General features: G+C 63.8%; 1 protein-coding gene across 1 annotated transcript; it reads left to right on the forward strand.

The window, feature by feature from the left end:
- The first annotated feature begins 4,891 nt into the window (after nucleotides 1-4,891).
- Nucleotides 4,892-11,109, forward strand: AQP8 (aquaporin 8). Its single transcript, XM_066561159.1, has 5 exons — nucleotides 4,892-5,103; nucleotides 7,537-7,663; nucleotides 8,460-8,674; nucleotides 10,616-10,750; nucleotides 11,067-11,109. The coding sequence occupies exons 1-5, from the start codon at nucleotides 4,892-4,894 to the stop codon at nucleotides 11,107-11,109; spliced, it is 732 nt and encodes a 243-aa protein (XP_066417256.1).
- Nucleotides 11,110-16,899: the final 5,790 nt, after the last annotated feature.

Below are 16,899 nucleotides of genomic sequence, written 5' to 3' on the forward strand. Positions count from 1 at the left end.
CTCACTCCAGGCTGCCCTCACTCACACTCACACTCACTCCAGGCTGCCCTCACTCACTCCAGGCTGCCCTCACTCACTCCAGGCTGCTCACACTCACACTCACACTCACTCCAGGCTGCCCTCACTCACACTCACACTCACTCCTGGCTGCTCACACTCACTCCAGGCTGCCCTCACTCACTCCTGGCTGCCCTCACTCACTCCAGGCTGCTCACACTCACACTCACACTCACTCCAGGCTGCTCACACTCACTCCAGGCTGCCCTCACTCACACTCACACTCACTCCAGGCTGCTCACACTCACTCCTGGCTGCTCACACTCACTCCAGGCTGCCCTCACTCACTCCTGGCTGCCCTCACTCACTCCAGGCTGCTCACATTCACACTCACACTCACTCCAGGCTGCTCACACTCACTCCTGGCTGCTCACACTCACTCCTGGCTGCCCTCACTCACTCCCGGCTGTGGATCCCTGCTTTGGGTGGTGTCCCTGCCCTGCAGCTGTGTCCATCCACGTTACCCATCCCTGAGCATTGCCTGCTCGCTCTCCACAGATGGATAAATGAAGTTGCCTTCCAGGAGGTTAAATTATTGAACTGCCAGGCCTTGCCCAGCTTTAGGAGCCGAAGGAAAAGCAGTGGCTGGCTCAGTGCATGGTGTTTCAGCCCCTCTGCAGAGTGCCCAGCTCCCCATTTTGAGTTTACACAGGTTTTCAGGTGCCTGGGCTGCTGGGCACAGGAGAATGAGGTTATTGAGGATGGAAATAACCAGGACAGCCAGGGAGCCAGGGGCCAGGTCATTGCAGGGAAGATGTGCAGGGCTGGGGGGACCAGGAGCATCCACCCCTTCTGGGGGACCTTGGTGGATTTTAATGCTAAGCAGCAGAATTAGGAATGTGAAATAGCAGAATTAAGGTCTGGATGGCTTCATCCTCCTCGGGTGGTGATTTTGCCAGCTCAAGCACCAGTCTGGGCTGCAGGACTGACGCGAATCCATCCCTGCTCTGCAGCAGGCAGGGCTCAGCCCGCCTCGGGGTCCCTGGAAATTTCCATCTGCTCCGAGACAGCGACTGGGAGGAAAACTCTTACACAAGAGGGCTCTGCAAGGGGCAGAGGTCACCTCACCTGTGCCACAGCTACGAGCTGCAAATCATTCTGCAAGTTCTCTTTCAGCCCCTTGTGTAATCCCGGGGACTGTCCGAGATAAACGGGGGAGATAAGGCAGTGCCAGGGGAGCTGCTCTGATTCTTTATGGCTCTCTGAAAGAGCTGACCCCGTGCTGGATTTGCTGGGGTCTTTCCTTGCAGCACCACGCTGTGCAGGGCCAGAATACTTTGGAATAAATCTTCTATAGATTTCAGCTGGAATTCTGGGATTTCAGATGTGCCAGCACCAATTCACAGAGAGCACTCGAAGCATTTCAAGAGCATGGAGTGACAGGAAAAAGGGGAATGAATTCAAGCTGACAGAGAGGAGGTTTAGATTCCATTTTAGGATGAGATTCTCCCCTGGGAGGGTGGGGGGGCCTGGCACAGGTGGGTTCCAGTGTCCAACCCAAACGGGCCTGGGATCCTGGGACTGGGTGTTGACAGCACTCAGTGATGCCCTTTAGTGTCTGCCTAAGTGCTTTTTGCGGTCTGGGTGCTGTGGGTTTAGAACCCCAGAATGGTTTGGGTTGGAAGGGATCATCCAACCCTCAAATGTGGTTTTCTCTAGAGAGTCTCATTCGGGTGCTTTGGTTTGCATGGGGAAGCAAAGGGAAGGTGGCAGATCTGCACAGTGAAATGAGGAGTGAAACACTGGGGGTGGAGAAAACTGGGCTGTTCTGGCTGTCCTGCCCGGGTGGATGGCTGAGGGAAACGTTCCCTGTGATTCCTAAAAACCATTTCTGGAAGCCTTGGCTTGTTTGGTGCCACCACTTCCTGTACTAATTGACACAGTTGCTATTGTCACTTATCTAACAAATCGGTGCAAGCCCAAACAAGGACAAAAATAAATGTCTGCTGATAGGAACAGATTTATCTGTTCTCATCCCCACGCCTTTTCCCACGGGCAGAGTTGCCGTGTGCCTCGCTGAGCAAACCTTGGTGCTGAGGGTTCCATCTCCTGCTCAGAGCAGGGCTCTGCCCTTGGCGTCCTGGGCACCTCTGAGCACCAGGCAGGGGCTGAGACTCCCACCAAAGGGAGCCCCTTCCCGCAGGGCTGTGCTTTTGTTCACAGCTGTCTCAGGCTGTGCTCAGCAGGAATTGGAGCCTTTGTTGCCTCAGCGTGGAGCATTTCCTCTGCAAGGCTCAGGCAAACATCCCCGCTCCCTAAGGTGGTAAATGTTTAAAAGCCAAGGACGGGGGTTAATCCTTGCTGTGGGCTGTGACCTTGCCGTGCTCCGGAGACAGAGCATGGGCACGGTGGCACCGCCCTGGGCAGCTCCTGTGCCAGGAGCACCCAGCAGCGGCCTGGATCTGCCCCCTCGCTGCCTTTCCTGGCCAGGGAGGGGTCCTGGGGCTCCTGGGGCTCACCCATGCTGCTCTGGGGTTGGGATCTGGGGTCTGGGGGTTGGGATTTGGGATCTGGGGTCTGGGGTTTGGGGTCTGGGATCTGGGGTTTGGGGTCTGGGATCTGGCGATCTGGGGTTTGGGGTTTGGGATTTGGGATCTGGGGTTTGGGGTTTGGGATTTGGGATCTGGGGTCTGGGGTTTGGGATTTGGGATCTGGGGTCTGGGGTTTGGGGTCTGGGGTCTGAGGATCTGGGGTTTGGGATTTGGGGTCTGGGATTTGGGGTCTGGGATCTGGGGTTTGGGATTTGGGGTCTGGGATCTGGGGATCTGGGGTCTGGGGTTTGGGATATGGGGATCTGGGGTCTGGGGTTTGGGATTTGGGGATCTGGGATTTGGGGTCTGGGATTTGGGATCTGGGATTTGGGGTCTGGGGTTTGGGATTTGGGATCTGGGGTCTGGGGTTTGGGATTTGGGGATCTGGGGTCTGGGGTCTGGGATTTGGGATCTGGGGTCTGGGGTCTGGGATTTGGGATCTGGGGTCTGGGGTCTGGGATTTGGGATCTGGGATTTGAGCTCTGGGATTTGGGCTCTGGGCTCTGGGCTCTGGGACAGCCCAGCTCCTGGCAGTGCCTGCACAGCCCCGTGGAAGCTGCTGCAGGGAAGGACCAGCTGAAATCTGGATATGTGTTACACTGATCTCTCATAATAAGCATCCCAAAAATAAAGGAAACCCGGATTCCTTCTGCCCAAGTTCAATTGCTTCCCAAAGGAGCCCTGGGCTGGTCATGCTGGGGGCCACAGTGGCAGATGGGTTCCATGGACCTGTTGGGAGTGGCCCTGGGGCATGGTGCCCTGTGAGCTGATGGGATTGAGTCAGGGATTTCCCTGTCCCACAGGTCCTGGGGTCCATGGGGCCCCCAAGGCCAGGCAGACCCAGCTGTCACCCCCCAATCCCAGCTGTGTCTATAAGCTGATGCCCAGAGCTCTTGGCTGTAGGAAGAAGCTCCTGGGGGGTGAATGGGTCAGTGGAGGCTCATTTAGAGGTGCCCTCACTGGGATTCTCCTGCCTGACCCCTGTCAGCAGTGTGGCCACAGGGACAGGCCAGTGGAAATTTCCTTCCCATCCCCAGGGCCTTGTGACAACACCATAAACCAGGTTCTTTACCCTGCTGACAGGAGAGAAGAGCTCCAGCAAAGCCCAGTCCCCACAGCACCACAAACATGGGCTGCAGGAGCTGGCTCAAGGCTCAGGGCCCATCCTGCCTGGGTCCTGGCACATTCCTGCTGCTCCAGGAGCTGCCCTGGCATCACCCTGGCAGTGCCCATCTCTGGGTAGGGGTCACACTGATCCCTCCCAATCAATGCCCCAAAGATCAGCCCCACCAGGATCCCTTCAGCCCAGCTCAAAGCCTCCCAGTGAACCCTTGCTGGTCCTGCTGGGAGCTGTGGGCTGTGCTGTGCTGCTGCCTGGGGGTCCCCCCTGTTCCCCCTGCCCTGGCTGAATCTGCTCTTCCAGGCAGTGATCCCTGCTGGCATGAGGAGGATTTAGGGAGGGTTTCATCAATGTTTGATCAATTCCAGCTTTTGCAGTGGCTGCTGGATCCCTCGGCACCCCTGCCCTCATCTTTATTGAGAGCAGTGCCAGAGGGACAGGAACCCCAGCCCTGGAACCCTGGGCAGGATGAGGGCTGAGGTTTGCAGGAGTTTTCACTGATGGTCTCCACTCACAGGGTGGGCACAGGGGCCCAGAGCAGCTGGGGCTGCCCTGCATCCCTGGCAGTGCCCCATGGCTGGGGACAGTGGGAGGTGTCCCTGCCATGGCAGGGGGTGGCACAGGATGCTCAAAGCTCTTGAGCAGTTTCTCAGCTTCAGCTCCAGTTTCTCAGGGCTCCCTCCCCACCTGAGCCAGTCTGGGGCTGTGGGCTGGCAGCAGAGTCCCAGGCTGGGTCCCAGCGGCTCCTACAGGCACAGAGGGCCCAGGGCTGAGCACAGGTGCCACACTCCAGGTGTGCAGGGCAGGAACCACATCCTGACCCTTGGCAGGACCCCTCACAGCACAGCACAGCACCCCACTGCCAGCAACGACAAACGAGGGAAAAATCCCCAAGCCTTGAACCACGGCTTGGCAGTGATAACGAGCTTTGATATCCCTGGGGGCCGGCCCAGCAGCTTTTATGACCCCTTTTTTTTCCTTAGCAATGCAAATCCAATCTGTATTTAGAGCCTCCCGTGCAGAGCTGCCTGTCAGACTCAGGGGGAGCCCTGGGGTGGGTCCTGCTGAGGGTCCTGCACACCCAGGCTCTGCTGCAGCCTGCCCAGCTGTGCCCCAGCTGTGCCCCAGCTGTGCCCCGGGCTGTGGAGGGCCCTCCTGGGCTGAGTGCCCGCTGCAGGAGCTGATGGACACCGAGGCCAAGCCCTCTGCCCCACGGCCGCCCCGCTACGAGCGCCACGTGCAGCCCTGCCTGGCCGAGCTGCTGGGCACTGCCCTCTTCATCTTCACGGGCTGCCTGGCACTGCTGGATGAGCCGGGGGGCACGGGCCGGCTGCAGTCCGCCCTGGCACACGGGCTGGCCCTGGCTGCCACTGTGGCTGTGCTGGGGGACATCAGGTAAGGGACACAGGGCACACGGGCTGGGGGGCATCAGGGAAGGGACACAGGGCAGGGGGTGCCCCTGGCACATGGGCTGGGGACATCAGGGAAGGGACACAGGGCAGGGGGTGCCCCTGGCACACGGGCTGGGGGGCATCAGGGAAGGGACACAGGGCAGGGGTGCCCCTGGCACACGGGCTGGGGACATCAGGGAAGGGACACAGGGCAGGGGGTGCCCCTGGCACATGGGCTGGGGACATCAGGTAAGGGACACAGGGCAGGGGTGCCCCTGGCACACGGGCTGGGGACATCAGGTAAGGGACATAGGGCAGGGGGTGCCCCCAGCTCCCTCCCGCTGCCCTCAGAGCTCCTGGTGGGCAGCGTGGCCCTTTGGGGGTGGTGGCAGAGGTGGTGGCATCTTTGGTGGCACCCATAGCACTGTGGGTTTGGGGCTGGCTTTGGATTGCAGTGTTTCCATTTTTAGCCCCTTTTCATAAAAATGGCCAAGCTGGAATGGGAGCATTCTCCTCTGGGAGCTGGAGCTAGGAGATATTGAAGGGCCCTTGCAGCCCAAAGCAGTCTATGATTTTGTGATTCTCTGTGAAGCTGAGATGATTCCTTTCACAAGGATGTCAGAGCAAAACATTTTGACCCAACTGTGCTCCTCCTCTGGGTATTTTCAGGTGGAAAAAAAAAAAAAGGATTTCAATTACTCAAAAGCAGCATTTAGACAAATCTGCTCATTGAAAAGCTGTTGTGTAGAGCTGAGATATGGATTTATCCCCAAGGAAGATGCTGGAAGAGCCCCTGGGGGTTTCATTCCCTTCCCTGTGTCAGCTGCACACAGCCCAGGGATGGGACTCAGGCTGTCCTGGGTGGCTGGGCCAGGACCAGGGGCAGGCCCTGGAGCCCAGAGCCATGGGGGGATAATTCAGCAGTGCAGGAGGGGCAGGCAGGAGGGAGAACAGCCCTGGGGGGGTTTGTGCAGGGGGAACTCCTGACCCACAGCGCCTGTGCCAGGTCCTGCTGCACAAACCCTGGCATGGTGAAACAGGGCAGCAGCACTGGGGGCTTCAGGTGAGGGGCTGCAGTTCACACTGAATCCCGAAATGGTTTGGAGTAGACAGGACCTTAAATCCACCAAATTCCACCCCTGCCATGGCAGGGACACCTCCCACTGTCCCGGGCTGCTCCAAGCCCTGTCCAGCCTGGCCTGGGGCACTGCCAGGGATCCTGGGTGCCTGTGCCAGGGCCTGCCCACCCTTACAGGGAAAGGATTGAGCCCAGGGAGGGATTGAGCCCAGGGAAGGATTGAGCCCAGGGAGGGATTGAGCCCAGGGAAGGATTGAGCCCAAGGAAGGATTGAGCCCAGAGAAGGATTGAGCCCAAGGAAGGATTGAGCCCAAGGAAGGATTGAGCCCAGGGAGGGATTTCCCATGGAAGGATTGAGCCCAGGGAGGGATTGAGCCCAAGGAAGGATTGAGCCCAGAGAAGGATTGAGCCCAGGGAGGGATTTCCCATGGAAGGATTGAGCCCAAGGAAGGATTGAGCCCAGGGAGGGATTTCCCATGGAAGGATTGAGCCCAGGGAGGGATTTCCCATGGAAGGATTGAGCCCAAGGAAGGATTGAGCCCAGGGAGGGATTAAGCCCAGGGAGGGATTTCCCATGGAAGGATTGAGCCCAGGGAAGGACGGAGCCCAGGGAGGCTGGAGAGGAGCCCTGCTCAGGACGGGTTCCCCATCCAGGCTGCTCCCCAGGTGGGTTTGTGCCCCCCCGAGCCCAGGCTCCCTCCCAGCCCTGGTGGTGGCAGGGGAGCCCTGTCCAGCCCTGGCACAGCCCCGAGCTCCCTGCTCTCCTGGGGCTCCCTCCCAGCTGAGCAGTCAGATGTGCTGATGGCTCCCAGACTCTCTGAGTCATCACCAGCAATTATCAGGCTGATCAGTTATGAAACCTGTTCATTAACCCGTGTCTCATGGTAATCACTATTAATTAGAGGGTCTCTGTGTCTGACTTGCTTGTGCTTTTTGAGGTGAAGGATTTGGGTCTGGTACTGAGGGCCTGGCCCAGCAGCCCTGCTCTGCTGAGGGATGTCCTGCCAGGCTGGTGCCAGCCCAGCCCTGCATTCCTGCAGCTCTGCCAGGCTGGTGCCAGCCCCAGCCATGCATTCCTGCAGCTGTGCCAGGCCCCCCTGCCCACGGCTGCCCTGGCAGAGCTGCTCACAGTGACACATCCCCAAATCCTGTCCTTCAAGCTGTCCCTGTGGCACTGCAGGAGGGGCTGTGTGCCCAACCTGCTGCTGCTGCTTTGCAGAGAGAGGGAACAGCTGGATCCTGCTCCCCTGCAGACTGGGAAAGCACCGGTGGCTCCAGGCCGTGGCAAGAACCCGGGAGGGAGCCCCGTGCTGGGTGAGCCCTCGCTGATGCTCCTCTCCCTCTCTCTGCCCTCGGCAGCGGCGGCCACTTCAACCCCGCCGTGTCCCTGGCCGTGTGGCTGCTCGGGGGGCTGCACGTCACCCTGCTCATCCCCTACTGGCTGTGCCAGCTCTGCGGAGGGGTCATCGGAGCTGGCCTGGCAAAGGTAGGGACTGGGGGGTGTCCCTGGGCCACGGGGACTGTCCCTGCTGGGCCACAGCTGGCCTGGCAAAGGTACAGAGCCAGGGGTGTCCCTGGGCCACGGGGACTGTCCCTGCCCTGCACAGCTGGCCTGGCCTCCCCAGCCTGCTGCCCTCTAAGGGGGTACAGGAGGACCCGGGGTGCCTCTGCAGCCCTGCCGAGCCCTCCTAGACCTTTCCCCGTGCTCCCCCAGCCCTTTCCCCGTGCTGCCCCAGCCCTTTCCCCATGCTCACACTCAGCCCTTTCCCCGTGCCCCCCCAGCCCTTTCCCCGTGCCCCCCCAGCCCTTTCCCCGTGCTCACACTCAGCCCTTTCCCCGTGCCCCCCCAGCCCTTTCCCCGTGCCCCCCCAGCCCTTTCCCCATGCTCACACTCAGCCCTTTCCTCGTGCCCCCCCAGCCCTTTCCCCGTGCCCCCCCAGCCCTTTTCCCGTGCCTGCTCCCCCAGCACTGTGCCCTGGGGTCCGTTTGGGTTCGGTGCTGCCCGGTCCCAGCACCGCGTGGCCCCACACATCCCCCGGGCAGCCGGGGCTCTGCCCTGCCCGGAACGGTGCCCCCGGTGCCCCGCGGTGCCCGGAGCCTCCTCGGTCGGGTGTGTTCGTGCCAGGCGCTCGGGGCTGCCTCTTCCCCCGCAGTTTAGCTCCTCTTTAAGCCGCCCACGCCGCCCCGGCAGGCAGCGAGCCCGTCTGCTGGCACGGGGCACAGCCCGGGCACAGCCCGGGCACAACCTGGGCACAGCCTGGGCACCGGCGGCTCTCCCGCAGGCGGTGGCACCGAGCGAGCGCTTCGGCAACGCCAGCGGCGGAGCCCTGGGCGGCCCCACGGCCCGAGAGCAGCTCCCGGCTGTCCTGGGGGCTGAGATCGTGCTCAGCTCCTTCCTGCTCCTGGTGGTCTGCATGGGAGCCATCAACGGCCGGACCAGCACCCCGCTGGCCCCGCTCTGCACCGGCCTCACCGTCACCGCCGGCATCCTGGCGGGGTGAGACCCTGTCCCCTGTCCCCTGTCCCCTGTGCCCCTGTGCCCCGTCCCCCTGTGCCCCCGTGCCCCTGTCCCCCGTGCCCCTGTCCCCCGTGCCCCTGTCTCCTGTGCCCCTGTGCCCCTGTGCCCCTGTGCCCCTGTCCCCCGTCCCCCTGTGCCCCTGTGCCCCTGTCCCCTGTGCTCCTGTCCCCCTGTCCCCTGTGCCCCTGTCCCCCCTGTCCCCCGTGCCCCTGTCCCCTGTGCCCCTGTCCCCTGTCCCCCGTGCCCCTGTCCCCTGTGCCCCTGTCCCCTGTCCCCCGTGCCCCTGTCCCCCCTGTCCCCCGTGCCCCTGTCCCCTGTGCCCCTGTCCCCTGTCCCCCGTGCCCCTGTCTCCTGTGCCCCCGTCCCCCCTGTCCCCCGTGCCCCTGTCCCCTGTGCCCCTGTCCCCTGTCCCCCGTGCCCCTGTCCCCTGTGCCCCTGTCCCCTGTCCCCCGTGCCCCTGTCTCCTGTGCCCCCGTCCCCCCTGTGCCCCTGTGCCCCTGTGCCCCTGTGCCCCTGTCTCCTGTGCCCCCGTCCCCCCTGTGCCCCTGTCCCCTGTCCCCTGTGCCCCTGTGCCCCTGTGCCCCTGTGCCCCTGTCCCCCGTGCCCCTGTCCCCCTGTCCCCTGTGCCCCTGTGCCCCTGTGCCCCTGTGCCCCTGTCCCCCGTCCCCCGTGCCCCTGTGCCCCTGTGCCCCTGTGCTCCTGTCCCCCTGTCCCCCGTGCCCCTGTCCCCCTGTCCCCCGGGACCCACAGAGCCACCAGGGCCAGCGCTCGGGGGCTGCTGGCACGGGGCAGGGCTCAGGAGGGACCCTGGGTGTGGGGTGGGGCTGGGGACAGCTCTGAGCACCCTCCATAGGGGCACCCCAAATCCCACCCCGACCTCCTGCACCTGGGATGGGACGGGACGGGACGGGATGGGATGGGATGGGATAATGGGATGGGATGGGACAGACCTCCCCTCCTGCAGCACAGCAAGGACTCCTGCCACAAGCAAGGACCCTCCCCTGACCGGGAAGTCCATGGAATGAGCCCAGTGGGCGCTCTGGCAGTCTGGGAGAGCTGGCGGGCTTGGCTGGGCAGGAGCAGCCCGGGCTCAGCCTGGAGCTGGAGCAGGAGCAGCCTCAGCTCATCCCGCACGTGTCCCCGCAGCCAGCACAGCCCCGAGCCCTGCCGTGGGCGATAACAGAACCCCGGGCCTGCCGGGCTGTGTTTGCCCTGGGAAGCCCTGAGCAAACAGGGCCCTGTGTCCCTCGTGTCCCCGCGGCCGCTGGCAGCGCTGCCAGGCTCGGCCCCGCTCCGATGCCACCGTGCCGGGATAACGAGCACACGCAATTAGCGATGTTAATGGAGCGCTGGCTTCAGGCAGCGCCCACCCGCTCCGGCAGCACCCCGGGCCGCGTTTACACAAACCCCCCGGCAAATATTTACCCTAAAGCTGCGATTGCTGCTGCCCCGCTCCCGTGTGTGAGCCCTGAGTGCCGCGCAGCCTTCCTGGGCACAGCCTGCGCCCCCCGGCCCCAGCCCAGCGCCCACCTGAGCCCCGGGAAGGGTCTCGGGAGGGAGGGAGATGCTGCTGCCCACCCCATTGCCCCATTGCCCAGCACTGAGGGGAGGGTGCTGCCCACCCCATTGTCCCATGCCAGCACTGAGGGGACTCTGCTGCCCACCCCATTGCCCCATTGCCCAGCACTGAGGGGACTCTGCTGCCCACCCCATTGTCCCTCCCAGCACTGAGGGGACTCTGCTGCCCACCCCATTGCCCCATTGCCCAGCACTGAGGGGACTCTGCTGCCCACCCCATTGCCCCATTGCCCAGCACTGAGGGGAGGGTGCTGCCCACCCCATTCCCCCATGCCAGCACTGAGGGGAGGGTGCTGCTCCGTGTCCCTCTGGGATGGCGCAGCCACCGCGTTCCCCTTGCAGGGGCGGCGTGTCCGGAGCCTGCATGAACCCAGCCCGAGCCTTCGGGCCAGCTCTGGTGGCGAACTGCTGGAACTACCACTGGGTCTACTGGGTAGGGCCCATGCTGGCCGCGCTCCTGGTCGGGGGGCTGGTGAGGTACGTGGCACCTGCATGGCACTGGCACTGCCACCCTGAGCCTCCCTTTGCCCCTGGGCTGCTGCCCCCTCCACCGGGCAGGGCTCCCAGCTGATGCTTTTCCAGAGGGGTGTCCAAGGCTGGGGGCTCCTTTCCCTTTTCCTTCCCATGAGGACAGGGAGAGCAAAGGCCCAGCCTGTGTTCACATGTGCCTTTGCTCCACCCGTGTCTCGTGTGGTGAATCAGCCTCGGGCTGGTGCTGTCCCCGTGTTCCTGTTGTAGCCTTGCCATGGCAGAAATGTGACCCCGGATTTCTGTCTCTTTTTCCTCCCCAAAGGTTCCTGCTGGGTGACCAGGCCACCCGCCTGCTCCTGAAGTGACAGCGGGCACAGGGCCCGGTCCGTGGGCAGCGGGTGCAGCCCAGCCCAGCCCAGCCCAGCCCAGCCCAGCCAGCGTGGAACCTCCTGCCCCTGCTCCTTCCCTTCATCCTGCCCCCCCCGGGCACCTCCCTGGCACCCCTGGGCCAGCCACGGTTCCTGTGCTGCTGAGGGAGGATGGAAACGGGGCTCTGCCAGCCCTGCCATGGCACCAGGAGCACCCTCTGACAGCCCCGGGCTCTGTGCTGCCCCAGGCACTGCCCCTGTGCCATGTGTGACCGCCAGAGCCATGCCCAGGCACCCACAGGAGCCCTGTGCCCCCTGGGTGAGCACCCACAGGAGCCCTGTGCCCGCTGGGTGGGCACCCACAGGAGCCCTGTGCCCCCTGGGTGAGCACCCACAGGAGCCCTGTGCCCGCTGGGTGTTCATGGGGACCCTGCAGCCTCCAGCCTGCCCTGAGGGGATCATGGGGACCCTGCAGCCTCCAGCCTGTCCTGAGGGGATCATGGGGACCCTGCAGCCTCCAGCCTGTCCTGAGGGGATCCATGGGGACCCTGCAGCCTCCAGCCTGCCCTGGGCTGTTCATGGAGACCCTGTGGCCTCCAGCCTGCCCTGGGGGGATCATGGGGACCCTGCGGCCTCCAGCCTGTCCTGGGAGGGTTCATGGGGACCCTGGGGCCTCCAGCCTGCCCTGGGGGGATCCATGGGGACCCTACGGCCTCCAGCCTGCCCTGGGGGGATCCATGGGGACCCTGCAGCCTCCAGCCTGCCCTGGGGGGTTCATGGGGACCGTGCCCCTCCCGGGGGCTGCCCTGGCACACGGGTGTCGCTGCAAGCATCCCCAGACAAGACACCCCTTGTGTTCCCTGGGCTAAGTCACTCTCCATTTTGGGAAATGATAACCTGGGAGATGCCTGCTGCTTTCCCAGCCCTGGCGTGGCTCAGTGGTGCCCTGGGCAGGGAGAGCTGTGCCCGCACCCCAGGCTGCCCACGCTGCCCTGCCCCGGGGCACCAGGCAGGGACGGGGCTGTGAGCAGGGGAGGGAAGGGGCCGGGCAGGAGCCGGGCTTGGCTCGGGCTGCTCCCCTCGGCAGCAGCGGGGCTGGGCACCCCCGGCTAGGGCAGACGCCTCCTCCCGCTCTGGCTGGCGGCTCTCGCTGTGCCAGGGCAGTTCCCAGCTGTCCCCGTGGGGCTGGCAGGGCGCTGCCAATGTCACCTCCCTATTTTCAGCTCGTTTTCTACTCTGCCGTGCCGGGAGGTGACCCTCGCAGGGCACAGGCACGCACAGAGATGTGTTTTTAGAGAAGGACAGCGCTGCGGAGATGCAGCAGTGAGGGAGGGCCGGGAACGGAGCATCCCTGGCTGGGCTGGGCAGGAGCCGAGAGCCCCGGGAGGCTCCAGGTGAGCGGGAACCCGGAGCTGCTCATTCAGGGAGGAAAATGGTGCAGCCCCCAGAAGGAGACAAATAGCACGGAGATGTCACCGGGACGGTCGTCATGGCAACGCCACCAAAATGCCGAACCAAACACGGAGCAGAATCGCTGCTTCCTCCCGAAGGGAGCCCGTGGGGAGCCCGTGGGGTGCTGGGGGGACCCCAGCGCGTCCCCGCCCCTGCTCGGGCACAGCGCTCGGTGGGAGCGGGGCTGGGCCCCCGGCCGTGACGGGCTCCCCCCTTCCCCTTTCGAGAGGATGCTCGGGCCGCAGGAAACGCGCTTGGCTGCGGCTGCTCTGCACCGGGCAGCCTGCTGCACCGCGGCTGCATTCCGGAGCCCTGCACCCAAATCCTGCACCCTTCACCGTGCACCCTCAAATCCATCCTGCACCCTAAATCCATCCTGCACCCCAAATCCATCCTGCACCCTAAATCCATCCTGCACCCCAAATCCATCCTGCACCCTAAATCCATCCTCCACCCCAAATCCATCCTGCACCCTCAAATCCATCCTGCACCCCAAATCCATCCTGCACCCTAAATCCATCCTCCACCCCAAATCCATCCTGCACTGTGGGAGCTGCTGGGACCCTGGAGCCCCTGCACCCCAAATCCATCCTGCAGCCCGGCTCCCTCCTGCACCCCAGATCCATCCCACCCCCCATCTCCCTGCTGCACCCCGGTTTCAAGGCACCTCTCCCCGGAGGTGCAGGCCAGGGGCTCAGCAGGTTCCTCCAGGGCAGCGGCGCCACTGCCTGCAGTGCCTGGGTGCAGGGGACAGCAGGGACAGCAGGGGGACAGCCCGTGCACAGCCTCGTGTGCTGGTGTGCTGGGCACATTGCTCTTTCATTTGTCAGGGTGACTTTTGATAAAGCATCTGTAACACCACGTTGTTTTTCCTTGAGTATTATTAAAGTGCTTGATTTATGCTAATTAAATACCAATTAACTTCCAAGCACTTAATGTGCTTTAAGGACATAAAATACATCTCATTCCCATTCAATTAAATTTGCATCAGGCCTGGACATGGGTCTGCACCGTGTTTTTATCAGCACATGGATCTGCTGGGATGTTGCCCGGGGTTTCCCAGGTTCTGGTGCCTGTTGGGATGGAAAGGGGTGGGGATGGTGCTCAGGAATAGGTGGGTGCAGGATCCTGCTGCCAGGGGCAGCCACAGCATGGCCATTGCTGAGATGAGGGGCTGGAGAGGCACCAGCACTCAGCCCCTGCACGGTGGGAAGCTGGGATGAGCTCAGGGCGCTTGGGAGAGACGCCAGAGGCTGCACAGACAGCAGGCACATGCTGGCCCAGGTGCCACCAGCTGTGCCCGCTGCCAGCACTTTGGGAACACAGGGAGAGCAATCAGGGTGCTGCAGAAGAACAGCCAGCTCCTGCCTGCGCCTGCTGCTCGGCAGCCCTCACCCACAGCCTGGGAAAGGATCGGCTCCAGCGTTTTCCCTTCCTAACCCTCCCTTTGGCAGGATTGGAGGCTCTGGCAGTGTGTTCCCCCAAAGCCTGGCGCTCAAATAGCAGCCCCGAGCAATGCAGCCCAGGGAGGGGTGCCAGGAGCGTGTCTGGGAGGGTTAGGATGGATGGGCACTATTAGAAGGGCATCTAGGAATTCCTCTGTTGCTCAGCTCCAAAGGTTTCCTGCAGCTGGAGAAATCACAGCCTGCAAAGAAGAGCCGAATTACTCCTTGAGCTCCCGTTGCCCACCAGGCAGAGCCGCAGTGGCTGCAGAGCGCACCCCCAGCTCACGCCTGGAGCCGTGCCAGCCCCGCAGCTCCCGCTGCCGCTGCCGGGGGCTCCCAGGGGTGCTCCGGGCCCGGGCGGGGCCGGGTGGGGCTGGGTGGCTGCGTGGGCCCGCCCGGGGGACAGCGGAGGTGGCGATGACGCGCGGAGCCAGCTCTGCGCGTGAGCTGGCAGCTGCATGTAGGAGCTGGGAGCGAGGGATGGAGGAGTGGGAGTGGGGAGGGAGCGCTGGGGAAGCTTCGGCAGCCGCGCCACCGGCGGGATGGGGATGTGGGGATGTGGGGATGTGGGGATGTGGGGATGTGGGGATGTGGGGATGGGCCCCTGCCCGCCCGGCCCGGCTGTGCCCGCGGGGCTGCGGCCGGGCCCCGGGGCTGGGTAGCGTCCCTGGGCACCGTGCCACCTCCGCAGGGGTGTGCCATGGCCACAGCACCGTGACACGCCCCTCGCTGCTGTGCCATGGCCCTGGGTCCCATGGCAAACCCCACAGCACTGCCCCGTGTCCCCAGCACTGCCCCGTGTCCCCAGCTCTGTCCCCGTGTCCCCAGCACTGCCCCGTGTCCCCAGCACTGCCCCGTGTCCCCAGCACTGCCCCATGTGCCACAGCACTGCCCCGTGTCCCCATCACTGCCCCGTGTCCCCAGCACTGCCCCGTGTCCCCAGCTCTGTCCCCGTGTCCCCAGCACTGCCCCGTGTCCCCAGCACTGCCCCGTGTCCCCAGCACTGCCCCATGTGCCACAGCACTGCCCCGTGTCCCCAGCACTGCCCCGTGTCCCCAGCTCTGTCCCCGTGTCCCCAGCTCTGTGCCACCCCCCTGTCCCGGTGCAGTGCCCAGCACTGTTCCTGCCGTGCTCCCCAGTCCAAGCCCTGGGCTGGAGCAGCCCCACAGGCTGGGCACAGAGCCCCGAGGAGCCTCCCCACCGGGTTTTGCTCCAGGGCTTCCTGCCAGAGGCTCGGCGGTGTTTCCTGGGGACAGTGGGGACACTGCCAGCCCCGTGCCAGGCCCGGCCGGTCGGTGCCACTCTGCTCCCTGTGGCAGAGCAGGTACGGCCCTAGAGCGAGGGAAATGTGGGAAGAGGGGCTTTCTCCATTGCACCCCATCCTCCTCACTCCGCTGATCTTTCATTGCCTCTCGCTGGCATCGGCCACCCCTGGGGCTCCCTGGACAGGGGCTGGCACAGAGGTGTCCCCTGGGCACCCCAGGGTCCCCCATTGCCCGCAGCGCAGGGGGAGCAGAGCCCCCCTCCTCCCTGCTGACATCCAGCACCGAAGGCTTCCTGTGCCCAGCACTGCTCGAGCCGCAGGATTTACATTTTAAAGGGGTTTTAGAATGGATTTGCACAGGCGTTTATTTGCAAGTGTTATTTTTTTTTTTCCGGCTTTTGCCACTTTGAATGTTTGTGGAGAAGAAATAACAGACAGAAACCACAGCAGGGAAAGCCTCCCAGAACTCGTTTGTGCTCATGCAAATACGGCGAGCGCGGCAGTCCGGGGTCACACCGGCCATCCTCAGCGGCAGCCGGCGCTGCTGTCGCTCCCGGCTGTGCTCCTCAGCTCTGGGAGGTGGCAGCTCCCCCGGTTTGTCACCAGCGAGCGGCGGGGCCGCAGGTGCGGGCGCTCAGCGTCACCCCGGGGCTGGGGCTGCCTGGGGCCGGCGGGAGCGAGGGCTCGGGGCGGGGAACGCTGCTCGTGTTCCGCGCTGGCAGCAGCCAGAATGCCGCACAATAAATAGCCTTTTTAATTACGGCACAATATTTACAAGATTGCTTCCTCATTTGGGAAATTAAAACAAATGCTCCATCAAAATGATCAACACTGAGCAGGGAACGCGGGGCTGATGGAGGAACCCTCGGGCTGCTGGTGGAGGCGGCGCTGGCGCCTCGGGGCTGCCTCTGCTCCGGGTCCCCGCCGTGCCCGGCAGCGCCCGCAGGCTCGGGCAGCTCGGCCTGGCACGGCTCGGCCTGGCACGGCTCGGCCTGGCACGGCTCGGCCCGAAGGAGACCCGGGGGGGTTGGCAGGAGATGCTGGGCTGCCAGGGCCTCTCATCCTGCTATGGGCTCCAAAAGGAGACCCGGGGGGGTTGGCAGGCGAGGCTGAGCTGCCAGGGCCGCTCACCCCGCCATGGGCTCCGGAGCGGTGCCAGGGAGGTGGCTGTCCCCTTGTCCCCTTGTCCCTTTTTGTCCCCTTGTCCCCTTGCCCCCTTGTCCCCTTGTCCCCTTGTCCCTTTTTGCCCCCTTGTCCCCTTGTCCCTTTTCGTCCCCGGCCCCAGCCGTGGCGGTGCTGCCGGTCTGACGGCTCCCGGCCCGGGTCCCTCCCGCCGGGGCCGGTCCGTGGCCGCAGGCTCCGCGCTGGGTCCCCGCCGTGCTTCGCGCCCCCTGAGCATCCCCGGGATGTCCCTGTGGGCGGGGGGGCCTCTGGGGACTGAGCCCCCAGGGCCGCTCTTCTCCCAGCCCCCCTCCCATCCCGAGCTCTTCCCTCAGCTCCTTTCCTCCTTGTTCTGGTTGGTTTTTGTTTGTTTGGGTTTTTTTTGTTGTTTTTTTTTTTTTTTTTTTTTTTTTCAGAACTCCCGTTGCCATGGGAACGGTGACATCCCGAGCCGGGCGGAGCGGA

This window comes from Molothrus aeneus, chromosome 16, assembly GCF_037042795.1.
Source record: "Molothrus aeneus isolate 106 chromosome 16, BPBGC_Maene_1.0, whole genome shotgun sequence".
Lineage (NCBI taxonomy): Eukaryota > Metazoa > Chordata > Aves > Passeriformes > Icteridae > Molothrus > Molothrus aeneus.

Bases quoted from the DNA above. Each gene is read 5' to 3' on its own strand.
- AQP8 (XM_066561159.1), top strand. From the start codon at position 4,892: ATGGACACCGAGGCCAAGCCCTCTGCCCCACGGCCGCCCCGCTACGAG. The intron at 8,675-10,615 runs GTGAGACCCTGT...TTCCCCTTGCAG, and splicing joins ACCGCCGGCATCCTGGCGGG to GGGCGGCGTGTCCGGAGCCT. The intron at 10,751-11,066 runs GTACGTGGCACC...TCCTCCCCAAAG, and splicing joins CTGGTCGGGGGGCTGGTGAG to GTTCCTGCTGGGTGACCAGG.